General features: G+C 54.5%; 1 protein-coding gene across 2 annotated transcripts; it reads left to right on the top strand.

Annotated features, from left to right (window-relative positions):
- The first annotated feature begins 4,936 nt into the window (after positions 1-4,936).
- On the top strand, positions 4,937-22,832 carry LOC122384794 (mediator of DNA damage checkpoint protein 1-like). Of its 2 annotated transcripts, none has more exons than XM_043372539.1 (3): positions 4,937-5,037; positions 16,887-20,887; positions 21,738-22,832. In XM_043372539.1, the coding sequence occupies exons 1-3, from the start codon at positions 5,024-5,026 to the stop codon at positions 21,956-21,958; spliced, it is 4,236 nt and encodes a 1,411-aa protein (XP_043228474.1). In that variant the 5' UTR covers positions 4,937-5,023; the 3' UTR covers positions 21,959-22,832. The 2 variants fall into 2 exon arrangements, with proteins under 2 accessions (XP_043228474.1, XP_043228476.1); XM_043372541.1 differs by having other exon boundaries at positions 4,944-5,037; positions 16,887-20,575.
- Positions 22,833-22,968: the final 136 nt, after the last annotated feature.

Genomic DNA, 22,968 nt, shown 5'->3' with positions numbered 1-22,968 from the left:
GAATATTGGACAAGGCATTTGACTTTTAGGGCCTTGCATTTGACGATGGAAGGCAGCGACTGTCTGTGTTACCCAATTTATGCGTGTGTTCACTCACGCAACTGTCGGGCGCCGATTCCTCTTCTTGGCACATAGATTTCGATGACGAATCTCTCCAACATTGATCCTAAATAATCTCAACCGGGTGCCAAGTGCCCCTCCCACCCCAATGGTGGCTTATCTCCATCAGTGCAGCGGGTGGGGACTTTCGCTGTCTGTCGGCGGGTCTCGTGAGGCAGCGGTCAGAGCTAAGCCGCCCGGATGTGTGGGGTAAGACCCGCGGCACTCGTCCGATGGATGTTCCTTGCCAGACCGGTGGCACAGTGGCAGACAATGCCGGCAGCGAGACGCACTGGCCACCCCATTTGCGTTTTCAAGCGACTGTTGGTGCCAACAGCATCGTAGGTGGCGAAATAGTAGTGTTGCGTAATATTGGTAAATGACTGCATGATGCTGGACATTTTGCGCAGAAAATGACATAAATTTACAAATGATCATCGACTCTTTCGCATATTTTGTTACAAATGGTTACTTCAGGTGAGATCAATTATCGTGTCATTATTCAGCGAAAGGATATTTTCGCCATTTGTTTAGTTGAAGATAAACAACTGTTGGGGTCTAACTTATGAATCATTTAGGTATATTCATTAATATCAGGTAAATGGACTTTGATATAATTTATATCATTTATCACAAACCTGTTCAGCTAAATATTATGGTCTCGTAAGACAACTACCACTTTTTATATCATCTAATGAGCAAACTCCCGTATCGGTGTCCTTCAGAAGGAATCATATCCTCTCAGCGCTGCACCATCCATCCGTGAGGGCATCTATTTGATACCCTTCGCCTGGCACGCGCTCACACCCGAGCTTTCACAGCACACCACCTCAGCCCGTGATACTCCCTGATTCATCTTTGTTTGCGGCTTCCGTGTGCACTGTGCGCGGAGATCAGGGTTTTTGTGGGCGCGGCCGGCCTTCGCGGCGGGTCATTGTAGCGGAACTGATTCCACGATATGAGCTGATGATGGGAGGCGCAGTGCCGCTCTTTGAAGACTCGGGTCTTGTTATTGGCTGCAGGGACCGGAACAGTCTGAGCTTGGGTAGAACCGGAACGCATGGACTATGGAAAAAGAGTTAGCTGCTGATGTTGATGATGATAGTGATGTAGATGATAGTGATGTCTCAAGTCTAGTTGTTGTGTAGAAGTTTGATCAGAGTTTATCGGGAGTGCAGCCATCTGCTGTCGGCCATCTAGCACTGGCCATCTACTACTGATCAACAAAAAGATTCGCTACTCATTCCTTTCGCACACCCTGTCATTCGCAGTAACCCAGAGTGACCCTGACGTCCGGCGGTGTGGAACGTGTCGCCATGCACCTGGTCTGATCCGGTGGCCAGGCACGACTCTCAGCTCAGCCGGAGAACGACTGGCAGTGACGTGTGTTCGACACTCGACTTTTGCCATCGCTTAGGTGCTACTGCATAGCTTTACATTTTCTTGTCGCATACATTCTTGCACTTCTGAGTTCTGACCATCACTGGAGTAGTATTGTATTTAATTTTGTTGTCTTCAAGGCAGGGAGTGTAAATTGAATGACCCGGTGTCAGTAGTTCAGTGCCGCTCGGTCTTCGGTCGCTCGCTTTACGATCCCCCGTAAAGAGATGTCGTAAAGACGCGATGAAGCGGAGGTGATTGCTGAACGCTGATACGGCCTTTGATCGCAACTCTATTCCCTTATCTCCAGATTAGAGCGGATCGTTCGCTTAGGCTATCTTGCAGTCTCCGACGTGGGACAAGAAGAAGGGACAATGAAGCCGCCTCCTGTAAGAAGCTCGACAGGCCGGTAGCTTTTTCTCGACTTGGTGGCAGATTACGTGTAGGGGTCCTTGGAGCGAACTTAGCTTGCGATCCGGCCTGAGGGCTGAGGCTGCCGTGGCGGATTTTCTTATTACGTCGGGTCATGATGGGCTTAAGGCTCATGGATTAGTGTGCCGGGAAAACGAAAATAGTTCACGGCTGACTTTAGAGGCACACTTAACTTATGTTATGGACGAAGGGCTACTGGTCTCCAAACATAGGTATGTCGTTATCTTTAGCATTGATAATTGTTTTAATTGTCTTACAACAAACCATTTATATGGTGTGCTAACAGTAGTTTGTTTATCTATTGAAGTCTTGATAAAATGATTGTAAATTTTTTACGATGTCTTTATTAAGGCTTTATACAAGGGCAGTGCGCGGCGATGTTCGTGTCGCGTCGATTACATCTGTTCATGGCGGTGGTAAATTTCACGCTATAGCTACTGGAGCCTAACACGCGACATTTACACCGTCCCATACAATTCTTAACGATGTCAACCAAACGCCGCACACGCAATCGAACCTAATGGCGGCAGCCAGACTTTGCCACCGCAGCCGCTCTGCAATCGGCCGCAGACCGCGCTCGCGTGCGTTCTGACCCCTGACACCTCCTGGGCGCCGGTCGGCGTGTCTCAAACCTGTAGCAATCGCCTCCCACGCCGTCGGGCCGCAGGGCGCGCTCAGCTAACGGCCGGGCCGACTCGGATGAGCAGCACGGAGCCGCCCGAGGCGGGGCGACCACAAAGGTCAGGGACAGCACGGCTGTGGCGCCCGCGGCTGTCGGCGGGCCCGCTGACGGTTTGACGCCGCTCTGGCCTCTGCCGGCCCCGGGTCAGCCGGGTGACAGACTGCCTGCACGCTCGGGGTCGGACTTCGGGCTGGCCAGTATAGGGTGGGCTGCAAGTGGTCGGGTCTGTCGCTGAGGCTGGCGCCTTTACAAGGAAGAGGGTGGCCTGCGGCCTGCGATGATAACTACGAGGGTTGATCGTTTTCCACATCGCGCAAAAAAAAAAATGGTTCCGTTGCAGATGGGCGGGCGAATGCATGAACGAGAAAGGCGTTGAATAAAGATGCATCAGGTAAAGCCACGCTTCGTGAGATGGGGTTGTGGCCGCTTGTAGACAAGTGACTTTATGCATATCGATAGCATTCATACTATTCTTCCGTTTGTCCTTCTGGCATCTTATCTAAAGTTACCCTTGGGCTCTTTTCTAATGTAGGTATTCTTCATAAGATCAGTGCAGTTATTTTGCGTGTATTTGTCAAATCGTGTTTTGTTTCAGTAAGCAGGTTTGCTGGGCTTCAGCTAAGCAGCTTCATCTGCTTCGATGTCAGTCGGTCAAAACACAGCCAACCTTATAGCATAGCATCATTCTATACCACACCGAGTCTGCGTTCCTCGCATTTCGGCGCATAATGTAAACACTTTCACTGTCATTTGGCTGGCCGTTGCGTTGATGTAAATCGCTCTCCGATGCAGAGTGACCCGTGAGCAGAAGGTTTGTTTTTATTTGACGTGCAGGAATTCCGATGGTTGGTGCAGATGCGCTGCATAGGTGATGTAACAGATGTAGAAGCGCGCCGACAATGCCGCTAAGCCCAGCTAGAAAGTATGATGGATTCCGAAGCATGTCCACAAAACACAAAAATCGCGCTGCTGAAGGATTGTAAATACCTCAGCCAGGATAGAGATATCTGACTGAGCTCGGCGTGGTGATTGGAATGTTACGTAAGCTAAACGCAAAAATCGATTGCTGGTCACTGGTGGCTCACTACGGATACTATGCATATTGCATGGATACTAGACAAAAATGGATGGATACTGTGGTTTCTCGATGGGTTCGTCGTTCGTTTATAGAGCGTCCAGTATTGGTACGCGAATATTGCTGTTGCACCGAAGGATTATCTGAGGTCATGGATGCACCAGGCAACTGCTTGTGTTTGCCGAGAAACCAGTTTCCCTCGCTCGGGAATAGACAACTTTATCCGGTTATTGTCCGTGGACACACTTCAGTGGAAGGTGGACGGGAAAGGATCGATTTCATTACGGTGATATGCAACACAGAAGTTACTTATAGCAACTGGCTTAAACAGGCGGTAACCAGTATTTATTGGAGCAACTTGGCTTGCATTGGACTTTTGCAGTGGATAAGGGCAAAAAGCAGCCCACGTCACTCTCGATCAGATGTCCATTGCCAATCTATTGACTACAGGGCCCTAAGCAAGGGCTAAACCGCACGCTGGATGCTATGCCTGTGATTTTCAATACCACATTGTTTTCATTTTCGATAGGGAGGTCATTCATGCTAAGCATTACCGATAAAAGTCTTTAATGATGCACATCCTATTACATATTACACAGGCGTGCAAGCAAAAAACAATGCTGGTGTGCTAAACGCTATGTTCTAACTAGGATGTGATGTTTTATGTTTTAACTGAATGAATGTGGTAATGAAAGAACGTGAATTGGTTTAAAATTATTGAAATATGTCCGTTGCTCACCTATTGCAATTTTATTTTCGTAGTTGATATTTCGTTAATTTCATCCGGCATAATGACATTAATTGTAATTTAGGCTGTAAAATTAAGACTTTAATCCTTTTAAACTGATAAATATTACACAGTATGAAAATGTTGAAAGAAAGTAACAGGCTTTAGGAATGAATATAATGTTTCTGTAACGAAACTTTTCCAGATTGTGCTAATCTTTTAAGCAATAAAAATATTTTACGTCGGCTGGAAATTTACATTGCAAACGCCAAATGCCTTTCCGATAAGTCAGTCCATCATAATCATGCTATGCAGAGCTAACCAGTATCAATTTCCCGACTTAAAAATGAAGAAAAAATCCCTGAATAACCGGGCGTAGCCCCGCGCAGACGGCCGATTCGCGGCGCTCGGGCGGCGGCTCTGGCTCTGACGCCGTGAGCTAGTGCCGGGAGTCGAGCCGGCGCGGGCGGCGGCGGCGGCGGCGGCGGCGGCGGCGGGGCCTATAAAACTATGTGACCGGCCCGCGCTGCGACTCATTCGGGCAGGGACGCGAGACGTGCCGTTTGCTACACCGAGTGCTCGGTCGGTGCCGCTGGTGACAAAGGAGGTCCCCTCCAGGACACCGGCCATGATCCTGAAAAGGTGGGTCCACGAGCGGGACAGAAACGGCCGGGAATCAGGACGTGAATAAAAAATGGAGTAATGGCAATCAAAGAACTTTATTTTGCAATTTCTCCTGCATACATAAATTTGTTTTCTATGAATACAAAATCGCTTTCGTTCACCACATGTCTAGTTATTTGTATTGTCATCATTGTCATTATTCTTTATATTTTATCTTAATTTTTTTAGCATCGCAAACAAATGTTACCGTATTCTTACTGATGCCATTAAAATTGAGCCACTTCACTAACATATGCAACCGTTTAAAACACCTTCTAGTGTAACTGTCTACACAAAATTACTAAAAAAGAACTCATCGGTTGATCATATCAGCATGTCCATCGTCCTGAATCGGTTTGTTAATGTTACGTTACGTATGAATTTATTCCCACGCCGACTATTTTGGATCATATGTATCTTATGTTAACGCCCAGTCTCTTGACGTCCACGGAACGTTTATAAAAATAGACAGCCTTTAGATGCATTAAATCATAAGTCCAATTTGTTCTTTATTAGGTAATGAGGCCTCGCAACTCATTTTAACATTTTAACAACTACGAAACAATGCATTAAGCATTCCAGAGTGTTGAACAGATAAAACGACAATGACAATCAAAGTGTTGTGGGTGCAATCAGCCTAGATTCAAACGTATGATTATACACGATCAATCGAAATTGTCAGCCTAGACTTCAGACCCCGCGGTGAAGAAACATTGCTGCTCGAAGCGTCGCGCGTGCTCCCCGACAATAATAACTTTCCGGTCGGCCGGCTTCCCTCTCTCCACTACCCTCCCCCGCGTTGGCGGGACCGGCAGACGGGGTTCGTGCGAGACGCTAGGTCAAATCGTGACCGGCTAGCTGGGTCGAGCGAGCCATTTGTGAGGTCAGAGTGAGCGCCACAAGACCGATGGTAATTTTCTGTCGTACTATATCAGGCGAGGAATCCTGGCACATGCATTGGCCGTCAATCAGTGCAATTGAAAGTGGAAAACTGTCAATGGAAATCCCAAGAGAAGAGACTTTTATGAGTGACAATTCGCTGGGAAATAACCGAGAACATGTGGTTGACAGAAATCACTGGGAACTTTGGATGCATTCAACCGTGCCCAATGTTAAGGGCCTTGCTGATGGCACACGTATTGGCGACACGACACTCTTGAAAGGAACCTTGTTGATATTCACGCTCTTACTGGGCCCTAGAAGTCAGGCGACAGTTTGCGAAAGGCCGGGGAGTGTTGTCCCGTCCCATCTTTGGGGCTGCGCCAGGGACCGGGCGGGCGAGGCAGGGTCTGCATAGGTAACTATAGGCCACCCGTGCTGACCCCAAATCCCTTCCCCATCCCCCGAACCTCATCTCGGGCCGGCCATAGGTCACCTCGGACGTAATCCGCCGGCTTGCGCGCCACAACCGGTTTCGGCGCTGCCGCCTTTCTATGCATTCACTTTTACCTGCGGCGCCGCGACCTTGGGCGAGACGAGAGGGTAGGCTGCGCCGCAGCGCTCCCGTGCCGTCCGGCGCAGCCGCTCCGCTCATCTGCAGCTGAATGTCGGCCGGCCGGCGCGGCGGGGCGGGGGCGGAGGGGTGGCGGCAGCCGCTGCCGGCAGCTCTGCGCGACTGTGGGCGACGCTTGGGCAACAGCGGCCAGTCTGGCGTGTGGCCCGGTGGCTTCTCGCACGCCCCCGCGCGCCAAGTCGCCTTCGGGTCGGCCGGTGCCGCAATCGGGGGTGAACGGGACGATTGCATGGCATGTGGAATGGAACCGGCTGTCCCATCGGCTACTGAGCCATTGTGCTGCAAACGTACCCAGATGACGAACAAGTGTTGTGAAAACGCGGAAATGCGCGGTGGCTGGTCACAGTTTGGCAGAGAGGATGGGCAGGCGTACGTGATAAAGAGCCATTACAATATTAGGGAGAAACAAGCGTGATGAGGAGAGATTGTTGCATGCTCTTCTCATCTAAGTGCTGTAGAAGCTAGGAAAACGTGGTCCAAGAAAACGGATATGAACTTAGAGTTATGCATAATTGAAAATACTGCCTGCAAAGTGCAATCTGTAATTGGTTTCCCAGCCGGACTTTTGCGGTGGGATTTTCAGCAAAAGGCAGCGAGAAAAGTCTCGGCGTACGATGACTGCGATGGAGTAGAGAAACTAAGCATGTGCGGCGAACTAGCCGATCAGAGCCAGAACGCTGACGTTTCTCCAGAATAATGTAAGGAGTGGAGTACCCAACTGTTTTGTGCTGCACGAACTATTCAATTCTCACGACGACAAACACGGAGCTGCACCCCAGCTAGTCCGCCATTATCCCACAGCCTCGGAGAGACTGGGTCAAGTCGAGACTTCTTTCACGACTCGGTTCTCCCCATTGTTTACCACTGGGGCGGAGCCCCCGGCCACACCACTCGCCCCAGACCCCAGCGTGCGACCAATGCAAGGCCAAGCAGTGGGCGCGGCGGGGCAGCGGGCCCACAAAACCAACAGGCCACCGGACACCGCCCATCGGAACACATGGGGGGCTGCCCAGACGGCCTCGAGCGGTGTGGAAGAATGCGAGGTGAATAAGCGGGCGGACCCCGAGACGGTGCAAGGTGCCTGGAAAATGGTCAAACCGCCAAGGGTAGAGGTCCGACTAGAGCCAGGGTCGCGGGAGAATCGCATGGGAAGCTTTGAAGCTGCGAATGTACAAATGCTCAATTGCTGATATTGGTCTCAAGTTGATCTGTTGGGATGATAGTCTCAGATCAGCCTCTTAGTTTTTATTGTCGTAAGCTGAAACATTATTTGTCCAATGTAGTTAGTTTGATGGTGTCGCACAGCTCCCCATTCAGGTTGAGATGGGACTTTGTCGTTCATCTACCCATGATGGCTGTGTGCATGTGTGTTTTCGGGCGCCGTGAGTGGCGTAACCGGGCCGCCCCACCCCTCCCGCCGTGCTCGAGCCACGCCCAGAGTTCGGCGTCGTGGCGCACGACCCTGCCCAGATCACGGGGCGGGCCTGATCACAGACGAGGAGAGCGGCTCGACACTGCCTCTGGCCTATAGCGCTCATTTCATACGGCCAATGTTGCCCAACGCTGGGAGGACTTGCTCCATCCTTATTCACTGTTTGGTAAGCGGGATTTAATATCAGTCGCTGCAGTTGAATTATGCGCCGAATCTTATTACGATAAGTGAGTTGCTATCCTGGTTAGACCAGTTGGCAAATTGTGCTTGCTTTGGAAGTCAAAGAGCCCTTTCTGATGTCACTCAATGCCGAAGTAATGCTTACAATATCAGGGCTCACTCTCAGCTTCCACTGGGTGTTGACCGACTATCCATCGGTAATCGCCTTCTCAATAAGTAGCCTGGAAAACTAGCGCGTCGTTTTCTTATTTTAGCGTCTAAGTATTTACTTCCTTCCGTAGTACCGTCGCCCTCGGGCCCCCTATGACATCCCCGGCGGCTCCCGGAACTCCCTCGAGCCTCTGTTGACCTTTGTCCTGTGATGTAACTAGGTCAGCATAAATATCCTTACCGCTGCGAGGTCGCTGCAATAGATTCTCAGTAAGAAACGCCGCGCAATGACCAGTCATCCAGCAAAAACGGAAACGTGCCACGGCTATTCAGTCGCGATTTATTTCCCCTTCATCTCAGAAGAGACAAGATTGTCGAGTGCGCTTTTAGTTGCACTGTTGATTTGAACTCTAACCTATCAACAAAACACTAATGTCTTGTCCAGGTATCGCGGCTTGTAATGCACCCTGAGGTCAGCAGTATTTCAATGGCAAAGGCTCGGTTTTTATCTCGACACTCCGGGACCAACAGCTTGCTATCTCAGATGTAATGCTACCTTTATCACTGTAAGGCCAGCGGAAGAAAACATCTCAAGGTCCTCACGCCGTCCACGTAGTAGTCTGGTGGGTCGTGATATGTCAATTGGTCTTATGTCGTCACGTCCTGGGCAGATAACGTCCGACACGAGTCTAATGAGCGAAACACGAGCTAATCAGCCACCGATCTCACAAAACGCCGTCCAATCGCAGTAAATCTCCTTCTCGGCCGGCTCTGGGATACCGCGGGCGGTGCCCCACTTCGTTTGCCGTCGAGGACAGACCTTAGCCTTGCTCTGGGCCTCGTTCAACTGCTGATAATGGGGAGGGGAAACCGGGAAGGTCACGTGACTGACCACGCCCGATCGGCTGAGCGACGTGTTTCAGTACTCTCCAAGCCAGAGAGTTTTCCTTCAGTGGAAGCGTGCGAAGTGTAGGGAATTCTGGCAGATTTCTGGGAAGTAATGCACCTGATTTCTCACATCCTGTTCCGTAGGTGTTCAATATTTTTAGACTGTCGGCTGTTTACAAAATCAATAGTGTTGTGCCTACAAGAGCGTCTTTAAGAGGATGCCTTTTTATCGCGACAAATAACGGAACTCCGGTATTTGGTAACGTTAACCTTGGCTGCCTTGGCTCTATTATAAACCTATTACGTTATTCCTTGCGGCATTCTCTTCCTCGAGTAGTGTACTATTAAAAATGCCAGCTGGTACCCAAATTGCCCCGGTGCTACAATTAGGCAGGCAAATCATCATTTTCCTAGCATCCTCCGGCACTAGCCCACGGCTGATCCCTCCCCATCGTTTTAAAATGAGAACGAGCCCCGGGCTTCAAGCTATCTGACCTTCCACTGTGGGGCAGGGCGGGGTGGAGGGCTGGGGGAGGGGGCACGCAGCTGAGGGGCCGGTCTGGGTGAGGTCACCTCCCCCTCCCCAGCCCCACCCAGGTGGGAGATGTGGGGTAGGAGGACGGGACGGGCGCCGCGGACGGTAGACCTCTGTGCCTGGCACCGCCCGGCCCAGCTGCCGCGCTCAGGGAGGGGCGGGGTGGAACGGGTCACGGCGGAGAGGGTAGCCTTAGAGAGACTAACCGCAGATCAGTGTGGGCAGGCGGAGAGCTTACTGAAATGGGCATTATCCGCGCGGCCGAGCCCCAACCTGGCACGCAAGGAGTCTCAACGACTCAAGAATTTTGACAAGGCCCTACCGTAAAGCTGATTATGGACTCTGACGTTCCTTAGCGATGAGTGTTTTTGGTTCAGAACACATATTAAATAATTAAACGAATGAAACCAGTGGTATCCATGTGATACTTCAGCTCGTATACCGCAAGCCACTAATGTCCTTTTCTCCTTTTAGCGTGATCAGATCCTGCTTCGCTCACGGCATTGTATCTGCATAAGAAAGCGTAAAGTAATCATGCGAGGGAAGTTATCCGACTTCCAAGCGTGGTAAACGTGTGACAATTGTGAGATGCCCCTTCGCAGAGGGGGAAAACATGCAGCTGTAGCACCATAGCCGACTGGGACATGCTTTCAACATGCCATGGCTATTTCTACCATTAGCGATGTGGGATATTGATATTCTAGGCTATTCTAGGCTATTCTAGGCAAATAATGCATGGGTAAGAACATGCTTGTTTATTTGTTTATTTGTTTATTTGATTCATCATCCACAGGCATAGAAACCCAAGAATGGACGAAGTCTCATATAAAAACGCTGCACACATGCAGCACCATAAGCACGCACATCACACACGTCTCACACACATAGTTACATACACTTTCTAAGTCGTGTTACGCTGAGCGGTTTGACGAACGGTACGTCTCCACTGGTAGGAGCTTTGGTGCCATATATCGGCCTCAAGTGCAAGTGCAAGCATATTGTATGTACTCTATGCTCCATCAGTTATCTTTATGGTATATCAGACATGTCAAGGGATTGTTTAGTGTACCTATAAGTAGCGTGGCGTGAGATCTCCAAAATATTGCATGGACGACTGCAGGCTAGTGCAAGCATATCGCATTTATTTGATGCGCTTTTCAGAACATAAAATGTACGCGAAAATTCCACATGAGCTCGGCACAAGCATGACAACACCCACCGTCTCCCTTCCCTTTTACATACGCAGTGGGTAGAAACGACATCCATGGCAAACCGATTTTCATGGAACTCGCGACAACAACGTCTTGACATCTGTCGTCGAGACGTTGCCCAGCCGAGTTCTCAAAAGGCGACAGTCATCCCCGTCTCTTCTCGGTGCGCGGAAGTTTGAGATTCGCTCGACGACGTAGCTTGGCGAAGGCAATGACAGTGAAAATGAGAGCTCCAGGGGTTTCGCGCGTGTCGTGCGGTCGTTTGACACTCTATTTTGACGGCGTGTGAAAGCGCTGTGGTTCTAGGCTCGGTAGTCGCAAGCCAGGTGGAAATGTATGCATGGAGACATGCGACGTTCCACCCGTATGAGGCAGTATGCGCTGCTCAAAGTATTAAGTCATTAAAATCTTACTTGAGGCACTGCAGTGTTCATTGCATTGCATGCCTCTTCACCAAAATTAATGCCTATGCCTCGATATATCTTGAATAATAAGCGACAAATGGCATAAAAGGTAAATTGACTAAAGGACATGTCAATCGTGTCATATCCATGCAATACTAAAATCGGCTCCAATGATTTCCGCATAACCTTTCATTAAATCACCGATCGCAATACTCGAATTGGTCTAAAATTGGAATGCTCATGATACCTACTATTTTCATGTCACCGGTCTATTATGTCACTCACGCGATCTTTATAGTGTGGCCGATCTCTGGTGCATATCTTATCACGCTAATACGTCACGACTGGCTCGCCACAGTACGCGAATGGCCACGCCCTGTATCCGAGTATAGCAGGTCACTAGTGCAGGACGGGCGACCACACCCACTGGGAGTTGCCTGGCTTCATACCATCGTTGTAGGATCGCTGAGAAGTGTTCGTTGTTTACGGCTCAATAAAAATTCCCTTGTGGTTAATCGCTCTTTTCTGCCAGATGCAGGATTCCAAGAAGTTACCGGAGTATTTTTATGTTGTAGCTCTCCGTAGAATCAAACAATCAAGCAATGAGCTTAGGTATAACAGATGTAAAGACAGTGTCCCGAGACCGAAGGGTTTTCTGACATCATTGAACTGTCAATTTTGCTTGTGAAGCATGTCACGCATGTGTGAGACACATTCACCTTTCATGGGTCACAGTCGGGCACGGCTCGGCGGGCCGGCGGGTTTTTCGTACCGGCTGGCGCATCTCCTTTGAACCGGTCGACCTTAGCCGGGGCGGCCAACGAAAGTGAACGCACGGACTGACCTGGATCGCGGGCCAGGCCGTTGAACGGTTTTGATGGCATCCCGCTGTCTGAGAGATACCTGAGCGTTAGGTCACGTGGGGTCACGTGATGATCGAAAGGAGGTTGGGGAGATTAAATGGACCGTAAAAGGTCCTGATATGGAATTATAGCGAGTGAAGACGACTCAATACCATGGGAAAGAGGAATAGCGGCTCGTATGTGACGGCTAGTTTTCGTGTTGCTGTAGCTTTTAGTGGATTATTGAAGGCTGTATGTAGCTCTCGGTTCAATCGGTCAAGGGAAGATCTTTATGATGCCGTGACGTTTGTTTTATGATAAGCACTGTTAAAAAGCGATGAACTTGGATGTGAAGTCTGTCACATCGCTTTTTACGTTCGTGTGAATGGCATCCCCGATCATTATTATTGCTTTTTTACGATTGAAGACATGCCATTTGTTTACCTGGCTTTTTTATTTATATTTAAAAAAAAATAAAGCGTTCTCTCCTCCTTTGGCGTGTCATACATAATATGAATGTGATCGTCAAGTATAAAAGGCATAATTTCCTAACCGTCACGACAAGGGCTGTGGGACGACGATCACTGATGTGATCTCCCCGGTTTTTAAGCTTTGCTCAAGTTCCTTTTGAGTCGGTGCAGGGCGGCACGTGCCACATTAGAGCGTCGCCCTAACCTCCGAACCATTGCCAGCTGGACCGGACACTCACAAAAACACCTCTCTGGCAGCGACACCCACAACATGGGCCACAAAAACACCTCCGTGGGTGACAGTGCGGACGCAGTAAATTCGGTCCGAGTCAAACAAATCAGGAGACGGGTTTCGCCTCAGTGTTTTTACGTTTCTTTCATTCAGAGAGCGTAGGTAAATATGCATAATTTAAGGAAGTTGCCTTTGCTTGAATCTGATGAAGCCGATAACGGCGTTTTATTCGTTAGGAAATAGCACTACAGGTCCTTGAAAAGAACATTTCCCTTCGTCTGTCAACTATCAAAGATCCGTTCTTCTGATCCGATGTCGATGACGTAATCCACCATCAGCACCGAGACCTGCTGACCTCCTCCGCTCCTCTCCCCGCCCCTCCGCTCCTCTCTCCACCCTCCCCTACTTGTCGCGGTCTCCGTCCTTCGGGAAACAACTTTCTACGGCAGTTTTTGGCGGCGAGCTAATCCGGGGAGCGGAGACGCGTCTCGTCCAGGGGTGACCGTGACAGGGGCACCGGCACTGGGTGACCGACGCGGCCTTCGCGGCAGCCACCGCCGCCGGCGCACAGCCCGAGATTATCACCGGCTTCGGGCGCTGGGGAGGGATGATTTGGGGAGGGATCAGTGTGACCCAATTATGTTTATCGTTTATCTCTTTTATGTGTAGGTAATCCAGAGGAGCTCTAGCTGAAACATGACAGTTTCGATAGATGTTTAATGTATCCATGGCGGGAGAAGTAACAACCCATTAAGTGTTTACCCTAAAGTCAAATAGCAGCGCACTGACCCGTCAGTTTTTATGAGTTATCACTTTACGTGCGAAACTTTCCACAACAGTAGCGCTTGGTGCGAACTAAACGCATGCCGCGACAGCGCTGAAGTTTCCTCCCATACATTACCGAACATAGCCATAAATTGCTCAACCCTCACGGCCTGTTCACACCGTAACCATGGCGTTGGCTGCGGTGGCGTCCCGTGCGCGTGGTGCACCTTATACAGCTCCCCAGAGGCGCTCTCCCACGAGCCGAGGAGAAAAGACACGCCCACCGTGCCGCCGTGTGTGGGAGAGATTGTACGGTATGCGGGAGTTAACGTTACGGAGCACGTCGGGACAGCACTGGAAGCTTTGATGTGTCATTAAGCATGACACCGTACCACATGTTTATGCGCTATGTGTTTTAGGGGAGTTTTATGTGCGACATTCGCAACATGCTACGATAGCGGTATTGCAGCAACGCACGCCTATATTTGCTTTATCATTTCTTTACCTGTAAAGCTTAGTTTGGTGTATGATATGCTTTCACTGGTCTCCAGCACACACACTCATTATTTTCAATGTGCGAATGTCAGCAATGAAAAGTGCTTTGCTCATTTTAATAAGCCATAATACAATGCAACGGACAACGGCCGTCTATGCACTATGCAGACGCAAGGTGCATATAGTTGCTCACAAGCTGGTCTGCTCAACAGTGGTGTTCAGTGCTGTATGAGTGGGCAACACGCTACATAAAAGACACGTTATCACGGACCTATGATAATTTTCTCGCGAGGTAAATGCCTGTTTGGTAGAATGGCGTACGAAATTAAAAAGGAATGCAGTAATGAGACCAGAGCAGCACATTCGCAAAACATAGTAAAAAGGACGAGAAAACGACAAAGAAGGACGCGTTACAGATATTTGATCTGAGTGCTATTTAAAACCAGCGATCACATTTAAGCAACTCAGTCGACAGTCAACACTAAGTCAACACAAACAAACATTATTTTCCAGGACCGAGACCGTGACCTGCGGCACCGGGAACCATTCAATAAAACGCATCAATACCATTACTACAACAGTAGCACCCTGTCCAGTTTTACCACCGCTCCCCCTGCACCCGTTCCTTTTGCTCTCGTCACCGCGTGTCCGCAGCCTCTCAACCTGACAGGGTACCAGGCACGACACTGTACCACCCTCATGCCTCTGCAATTCTGCAGCTTTGCAGACGGACTCTGCCACTGAATCAGCCGCCCCGCGTGATCTCTAATCCTGTCACTGCCTCTCCGACCTGCGTTGAGCCGTGAGCGGCTCCCGGCCGGGCTGTGTGATCGAAAAGTGAGCTACCTCGCCGATCGACCGAGCACGGTGACTGGCACGGGCCCCCGCGGCGCCAAGGTCGTGCACGGAGATTGTGGCTCACCTCCTCCTCATCTCATGGACATTTACAGGGCGGAGAGAGACGGTGAGCTGGTCACCCGTTCGTCTTTGTGAGAGGGAAAGTTGGCTGCCTTTAGTCCGCCCGGTCACTGCCGCTGTTCCGTGGCCGTGAGACTGGGAAAAGAGGAGCTCTAGAGCTGGGGATGGACAATGGATTTGGCTGTAGCGAGAAATGGCTCAGGTTTACATTGCGCTGAGAAGCGATGATAAGCTCATGCCACGCGTCCATGCTGGAGCAGGGAAGGACGCACGGGAGAAGCTATTGGCGGTACAGCTGAACTATGGGGAAAGTGAAAGTGGTTTGGCCAGCAGGCTAGGTAGTCGCTTAAGTGGTTAATTGTCAATTCGTTAATTGGTTTATTGCTGGATTTATAGGCGGCATTGTTGGCAATTATCTCGGTCAGTATGAACATGAAAGAAAGCGTTCACAGGAAGGTATGCCTTAATAACAAATGTAAACGGCGAATTGCGTGAAGGTTATAGTAGTGAATGTCCAATGATTCACTGGCTCCGAGAAAAAGGTCGGTTCTAGATAAAGCTTTCAAGTGTCCATTCACCCGCCTGACATCTCAATGGCTGGCTCTGGCCTTCAGAATATGAAAGGATATTTCTATACTCGGCATTGAAGTCCCCGAAGACTTCAACGTTCGCTCGCTCACTGAAAGATACCGTTCTATGCGCCGTTGCAGTCTCGAGACCGCAACGCTCGGAAACAAAGCTATCCAGATTCAGAATATTTCTAGTAGAACCGTCATCTGTAACAATCAATCTGAGCCTTAACCTTGGTTTCAACGCTCTTTCATCTGTTACGATGATCGGCTCGTACCGATTGGTCCCCGATTCTCCCATTTTCACATAATCTCCGTGACACTGAACCCCTTCTTCTCGTTTTCTTAGTGCCAGTCTCCCCTCCTCTCCATTCCACCACTCCTCCTCCAATTCCCCACCGAACGCCGGTATAACAGGGCGTGCCCCTCCTCCTTCCCTGCCCCCTTCTCCCCCCACTGTCGAGGTCACACGCAGCCGTGACGCCACGTGAAAGGCGTGTCGGCCGCGTGGTCACAGGTCGCCGATACAAGGGGCGCGGTCCCGACTCGTAGCCCCAGGCCAGGGCGCAGGCGCAGACGCGGCCACGGCGCTGTGGGGGACGGACAATGGAACCGTGAGAGCCGCTGTTGCTGGAGGGGGGGGGGAGTGAGGGAGGGAGAGAAGAAATGAGGACTGGGGGGCGGGGGTAGAAGGAGTATGCACTAGATAAGGTAAATACATTCTACATTTACCGAAGTGCTGGCACGGATTAATTCTTATTAAAAATGAAAGGTGTGATGGCCATCTTATCAGAATAAACAATTTGCATACCTATACAAGTTGGACTGAAGCGGAGATTGCAGCAATCAGAAGCAGCGAATCCTTTCACCAATTATCAATATTGAACAGCCCCTAGTAGCCCCCAGTCGCTGCCAAGTGGACAGGCACTATCGGGACGTTACGATCGAGACGGTTTAGCCCGCGGGGAGGCTGACTGTGTACGCTATGATATGGATGGATGGTAAATGGAAGATAAATGGATAGCGAAAGGTCGTAGACGGGTCGACACGATGTTTACTTGCAGCGTCTTCTCACGTCCTGCATATCAATGAACACCCACTTTTCCTTTCTCTAGATTATGAAATTGGTCCAAGCACTGGGCCGTCTTGAGCTGCATTACCTTCACTGTCAAACCTATGCATCGATGTTCATGTTATTTATTACTCCCTCCGTCTGTGTTTCAGGCTTCTGCCGTTGGCGGCGCTGCTGTCGCTGGCGGTGGGCCAGGAGGAATTTTCCTCGGAGCCCGTATCCTCGCGGATCGTCCGCAAGGAGCTGGAGAACGGCACCATCCTCGAGTATGAATACGTCTACTATTACGACGACGAGGAGGGCACCAACTCGCTCGACTTCGAGGACGATTTCGCCGCTCCCTTTGTGACCACCGAGGCGCCCACTACCACTACCACTACCACTACCACCACGACCACCCAGGCGCCGCCGCCGCCGCCTAACAGCATCACCAATGAGGTGACCGAGCAGACGCTGCTCGGACGCGGCCGAGGACGGCCCCGCTTCGGCGGCCGCGGCGGTCTGCGCCCCAGCTCTTTCTCCACAGAGCCCGTGGCGATCCCCATCGCCCCGGAGCCTGAGCTGACCAGCACCTCCACCGGATCGTCCCGGTTCTTCGGCAGGACCTCGTCGCGAGGCCGCCGGCCGCCGACGGTCGCTGAGAACTCGGTCGATGAGGATGCTGAGGCCACGCGCTCCCGTCGGCCGCTTGGAGGTGGACGTCGCCGGCTGCAGCCCCAGGAGATTGCTGCCCAGAGCACCGAGAGCCGGTTCCAGAGCCGTGGCCGGAGCCGCGGCCGCGGCGGCCGGCCGACCGCCCCCGAGCTCCCCACCGAGTCCGCTGCAGTCAATGATGTCCTTGGCGGAGAGCCCGCCGCCGCCGCCGCGCCCTCGCTGGGCCGCGGCCGTGGCAGCCGGTTCCCCCCTCAGGCGGGCGCTTCCCCCTTCTCCCGTTCCCGTGGCCGTTCCCGCGCCCCTGCGCCGGCCGCCCAGCCGGTACCGGAGGCCGTTCAGGCGGAGGAAGGCCGTCGCGGTCGTTTCTTCGGGTTCGGCAGCCGCGGTCGTTCCCAGCAGGACGTGACCGACACCCCCGCCGCCGCTGTCGATGAGGAGCGTCTGCCGGCGCAGACTCGCTTCCCGCCCCGTGACAGCACCACCCCGGCTCCGGAGACGGAGATTGTCACTGAGCAGCACGCTGTCACCAGCCTGTTCGCCCTCGGAGGTCTGGCCGTCGGAGCCGCCGGTGAGCAGGCGACCACGAGCGGAGGCGCCGAGCAGCTTCTGCCCGCCACCGAGCCGGCTGCCACCACCGAGGCCCTCGCTGCCGCCGGAGAGGCCGCTACAGAGACCACCCCGGAGGTCGAGGTCACCACAGAGATCGACTTCAGCCAGCTGCGCACGCGGCCCGACACGATCGTCAAGCTGACGCCGCTGCCGCCCCTGGAGGAAGTTACCGAGGCGGCGACCACGCCGGCCGCTGAGGAGACCACCACCACCGAGCAGCCGGGAGCGCGCCGGCCGCGGCCGCGCCTCTCGTTCGGCGGCGGCTTCCGTCGCCGGCCCGGCGGTTTCCGCGGACGGCAGAGCTCGGAGGAGGAGCAGAAGAAGGAAGTGACCAAGAAGCCGATCGGAGGCCGTCAGCCGGAGCTGCAGCCCGAGCAGGCAGTGGAGGCCGCAGAGGAGCCCGCGCCCGGCAGGAGGTTCGGCGGACGCCAGAGCCGCCCTCGCCTGGGTGCTGGCCGCCGTGGACCCGCCAGAGGCCGTCAGGAGCCCGCTGAGACCCAGGCCGAAGAGACTGATGCCGCTGCTGATGCTGCCCCTGCTGAGCAGGAGGCCGCCGCCCCGCCGCGCCGCCTGTCGCCCGGTGGCCGCCGTGGTCCCCGTCCCCGGTTCGGTGGTCGTTCCAGCCTGCGCGGCCGCTCCCGCCGCCCCGGACAGCCGGAGGTGGAGGAGCAGCCCGCTGAAGTCGAGCCGGAGGTCGCCGCTGAGGTCTCTGAGGAGGCCCAGGCCGAGGTTCAGACCGAGTCCCAGGCCGTGACGCAGACGGAGCAGGAGGTCCAGCCGGCCCCTGAGGCTGTCGCTGAGGAGGAGATTGCCCCGACGGACGCCCCGCAGCGGCTGGGCCGCCCGGGGCTGCGCGGCAGGGGTGGCCGCGGCCGCCGCCCGAGGCCCCGCCCCGGCGCCAGGGCCGAACCCGAGCCTGAGACCGCTGATGCCGCCGAGGAGGCCGCCCCTGAAGCCGAAGAGAAGCGGCGCGGGCCCACCGGCCGCAGAGGGTCCCGTTTCCGCCCCAAGGCCACGTTCCGCAGCCGTGGCGGACTCCGCACGCGCGGCCGCCCCTCGCGCCCCTCGGCTGTAGAGGAGCCTGAAGTGACCGAAGCGCCCGCCGCCGCCGTCGAGGAGCCTGTCGCTGAAGTCGCCATCGAGACCGCTGCCCCTGAGGCTGCCGTTGAGGCTGTCGAAGCCCCCGCCGCCGCTGAGCCGGAGACTCCCGCTGAGAGCCAGGAGCAGCCCACTGACGCCCCGGCTCCCGCCGCCGTTGAGGAGGAAGAGACTGCCGTAGCTGAGGAGCCGAGCAGGTCTTTCGGACGCACCCGCGGCCGCGCTCCCCTGAGGTCATCACGCCTTGGAGGCCGCCGGCGCCCCCGCCCAGGCAGGCGCCAGGAGGAGACGAGCACAGACGCAGAGACAGTTGAGGAGGCCCCCGCCGCTGAGGCCGCACCGGCCCCGGCGCCGGGCCGCCGTTTCGGTGGTTCCCGGCGCGGCCTGGCCTCCAGGAGGCCCGGCGGTCGGCGCGCAGAGGCGCAGGCCTCGGAGGAAGAAACGGAAGTGAACAGCATCACCGACTCGACCGCTGAGAAGGAGATCGCCAGGCCCGGCCGCGGCCGCGGACGCCTCGGTCTCGGTCGTCGTCGCCGTCCCGGCCTCGGCAGGCGCCCGTCCCTCGCCGCCGCCGCCGCCGCCGCTGCTGCTGAAGAACAGAAGAGTGAGGAGCCGGCTGAAGCTGAGACCGTCGAGGCCGCTGCCGATGCCCCCGCTGATGTTGCCACTGATGCCGTCGCTGCCGAGGTCGACGCCTCCCCCGAGGCTGAGACCCAGGTCGCGGAGGAGACTCCCGAGCCGGCGCCGGTCGCCCGGGGCCGCTCCCTGTTCGGTCGCGGTGGACGGAGGCTCGGACGAGGCCGTGTCGAGGCTGACGACGAGACGGCCGCTGCGTCTTCCCGCTCGGAGACCAGCGGAAGACCGGCTGTGGGCCGCAATCGCAGCCTCCGTCGCCGCCCCGAGCCGACCGAGGACGCCGCCCCTGCTGCGGAAGAGGAGGCCACCTCTGGCTCTCGGCGCAGCTTCCGAGGCCGCGCTGGCCGCCCTGGCCGCCGCCCGAGCACCCGTGGTTTCTTGGCCAGCCGTGCCCGCGGAGAGGCCGCTGGTGTTGTGGGATTCGCCAGCCAGGAGGGCCGCACCGACAGGAGGGCCGGACCCGCCGCCGCCGAGGCCCCCGCTGCCGCGGAGGCGGCGGTGAAGGCCGCCGAGCCGGCGGAGACAGCTGAGCCTGCTGTCGCTGACGCCGCCCCTGAGGTTGCCGAGGAGCAGCCGGCCGCCGCGGAGGAGGAGGCTCCGGCGCCGCCGGTGGCCGGCCTCCGGTTCCGACAGCGCGGAGCTGCCGGCGGCCGCCGTAACCTACCTCCCCTGCCGCGCGCCCGCAGCGTCACCCGGCCGGGCGGCCGGCGCAGCTCGCTGTTCGGCCGCCCGCCGGCGCCGGCGCCCGCTGCCGAGGAGCCGGAGGTCACCACCGTCACTGTCGCAGCCGAGGAGACGCCCGAGGAGGAGCCGGCCGCCGCCGAGGAGCCCGCCGCGCCCCAGGGTGAGCCCGAGGAGCCGCAGGTCCCACAGGAGCTGGAGCAGGAGGTTCCACAGGAGCAGGAGGAGCCCGCTCCGGCGCCGGCACGGCGTCCGTTTAGCGGCCGCCGCCGTGGGCCGACCGGGGAGCGCCGGGCCTTTATCCCTGGTCTGAGGCGGGGTAGGACCGGGGGCCGGTCAGGCGGTCGGCGGCTCGCCTCTCTATTCCAGCGGCCGGGCGCGCCCGCCGCCCCCACCCCCGTCCCAGAACAGCAGGCTGACGAGTCAGAGAGCGAGCGACAGGAGGCGCAACAGGCCATCGAGCTCTTGGTTCAGGGTGAGACCTAGCTTGGCGATCCGGGATGCTGACGCAGGTAATCGGGCTTACGGAGAATGGGCGGCAGGACGCCAGGCGCTTCAGTGCACTGACTGTTTGGGCGTGTAAATTCAAATTGAGTGTTTGAATGTGTGCAATGCTGACATATGGTGAGCAGTCGCACTGAATGTCCGTGTCCTCCCCACGCTGTGCTTCCCATGAAACGCTTTCAGCCAGGTAGCGAGCGAGACCATCCCCCGTGCATCATGCTTGTTGCCAATTTGTGACTTACTTGAGCATTATCTATGCCTATTTCGAGTCTCTGTTTCTGCACAACGTTCATCAAATGCCTACGACCCACGATGGTCGTCCTTCTCGGCAGCTTCACTGCGCTATCAGAAAACTATAAAACTTCACTGCTCTGTCTCTTTTCGCATTGGCTTTATTGGAATGCAAGTGTATTGTATGCTATGTATTTGTTATCATTGGCGGATCCATGAATGGCAAGCTGAAAGAAATTCGCTCATTTTGCTTGGTTTGGGGTAATTTTTCACCGATTGCTGACATATTTCGGCCATTTCGGCTAATCTCCTCCCCACCGTGGATCCGCCAGCATGAAAGTTGAATGTTGTAACTTGTAAATATGAATCGTATCTGTTTGTTTTCGCATATCGACTTTAAAGTCTCGCGCGTCACAGGTAGATAAGAATATATCCGTCAATGCCAATCAACAGATTCTTCCACTGCGCTCGCTGCCAACCTCCCGCCCCCTAACAAAATACCGAGATCGCCCTCATCGTTGACTACTGTTTTCCCCCTTCCATCTCCCCGCTCTCTCTCCCTCTCTGACCCTGTGCTCTCTCCACCACAGAGGAGCTGGCAGCGGTGACCGAGGCCGCCCCTGCTGCTGAGGAAGAGAGCGCCCCGGCCGAGCCCGAGACGCCCACTGAGGCACCCACTGAGGCGCCCACCGAGGAGCCCACGGAGGCGCCCGGCCCGCGGCGGCGGAACAGGATCCGCCCCCAGCGGCGGGACCGCAAGCCGCGGCCCTCGCTGTTCGAGAAGCTGCGCAGTCAGACGGCGTCCGTCTAACGCCGTGACCCAAGTGACCCGGTGACGTGAGCAGGGGACACGCTGACAACTGTCGAGGACCTCGAGGAACGCTTTGTGAGGAGCTGTGTCTGCCTATTTCAGCGGGTTTTCAAGATGCCTGCTGAGGTAGGCGCCAGCGATGATTCTCATCAACGCAGTGGTCTCCGATAGTTCACGACAGAGCTGATGTCGCCGACCTCAGATAAATCGGTGTCCCGCGCAGTGTGACGTCACACTTACGTCACAGGCGGCAGGTGGCGTTACAACCACCAACAGAGGCGCAGAACTATCGGCGCCTCCCCAATGCAGGCAATCGACAAACTATCGCCAGTGTTTCGAGCGCCAACGCGCGTGACTCCGGTGCGATTTGGATGCAGGGCTAGTCAGTGGTCTGCAACATTAGACTGAACGTTCCTAGGCCCGCGAGCCTCGGATTTCACCCGCAACGTGTTGTGAACTCTCATCGCGTCTCTTCGCGGGAAAGGCCTTCTTTTTTGTAGTTTCTACGCCCCCGCCCGCGTCTATTTAATAAAACGACGATCGACCCGCGCTAAGTTATCCAACATCGACTGCCAGGCTGATGTCATCAAAGTGACATCATCATGTTCCAGGCCCGGTCGAGTGTGTGGTACAACGTAGCTCATCATGTTGTTACGTACCGGTTTTAATCGCGACGCGCACACTGCTGGCGGTATATAGGGATAGTGCCATGATTTGTAGTGTGCGTGTGGGCGAGCGTGTGTGTGCATTGACGTTATGTGTTGGCGTGCGGGCGGGAGTGAACGATTATGAGCGCTGTGATGTGGTTTTGATTTCCATTCGCCGACAATGTTTGATATTTCAGTCGCAATGAATACACTATCTCCCGCGAAAACGGACTCTCAAAGATAATCGCAGTGTAATGTCGGTGAGTCAAGTGGGTGGCGCCAGGAACACAAGAGGAATTTCACACCGCGCGGTTTAACAGTTTCCCCGCTCTTCAAAGTGGCCAGAGATTGCAAGAACTTAAG

Source organism: Amphibalanus amphitrite, unplaced genomic scaffold (assembly GCF_019059575.1).
Source record: "Amphibalanus amphitrite isolate SeventyFive unplaced genomic scaffold, NRLGWU_Aamphi_draft 000198F_arrow, whole genome shotgun sequence".
NCBI classification, from domain to species: domain Eukaryota; kingdom Metazoa; phylum Arthropoda; class Thecostraca; order Balanomorpha; family Balanidae; genus Amphibalanus; species Amphibalanus amphitrite.
The sequence above is the reverse complement of the archived record's forward strand: the minus strand, read 5'-3'. Positions and strand labels throughout refer to the sequence as shown.

Excerpts from the sequence above, each read along its gene's own strand:
- LOC122384794 (XM_043372539.1), top strand. Across the intron at positions 20,888-21,737 it reads CATCGAGCTCTTGGTTCAGG|AGGAGCTGGCAGCGGTGACC; the intron begins GTGAGACCTAGC and ends TCTCCACCACAG.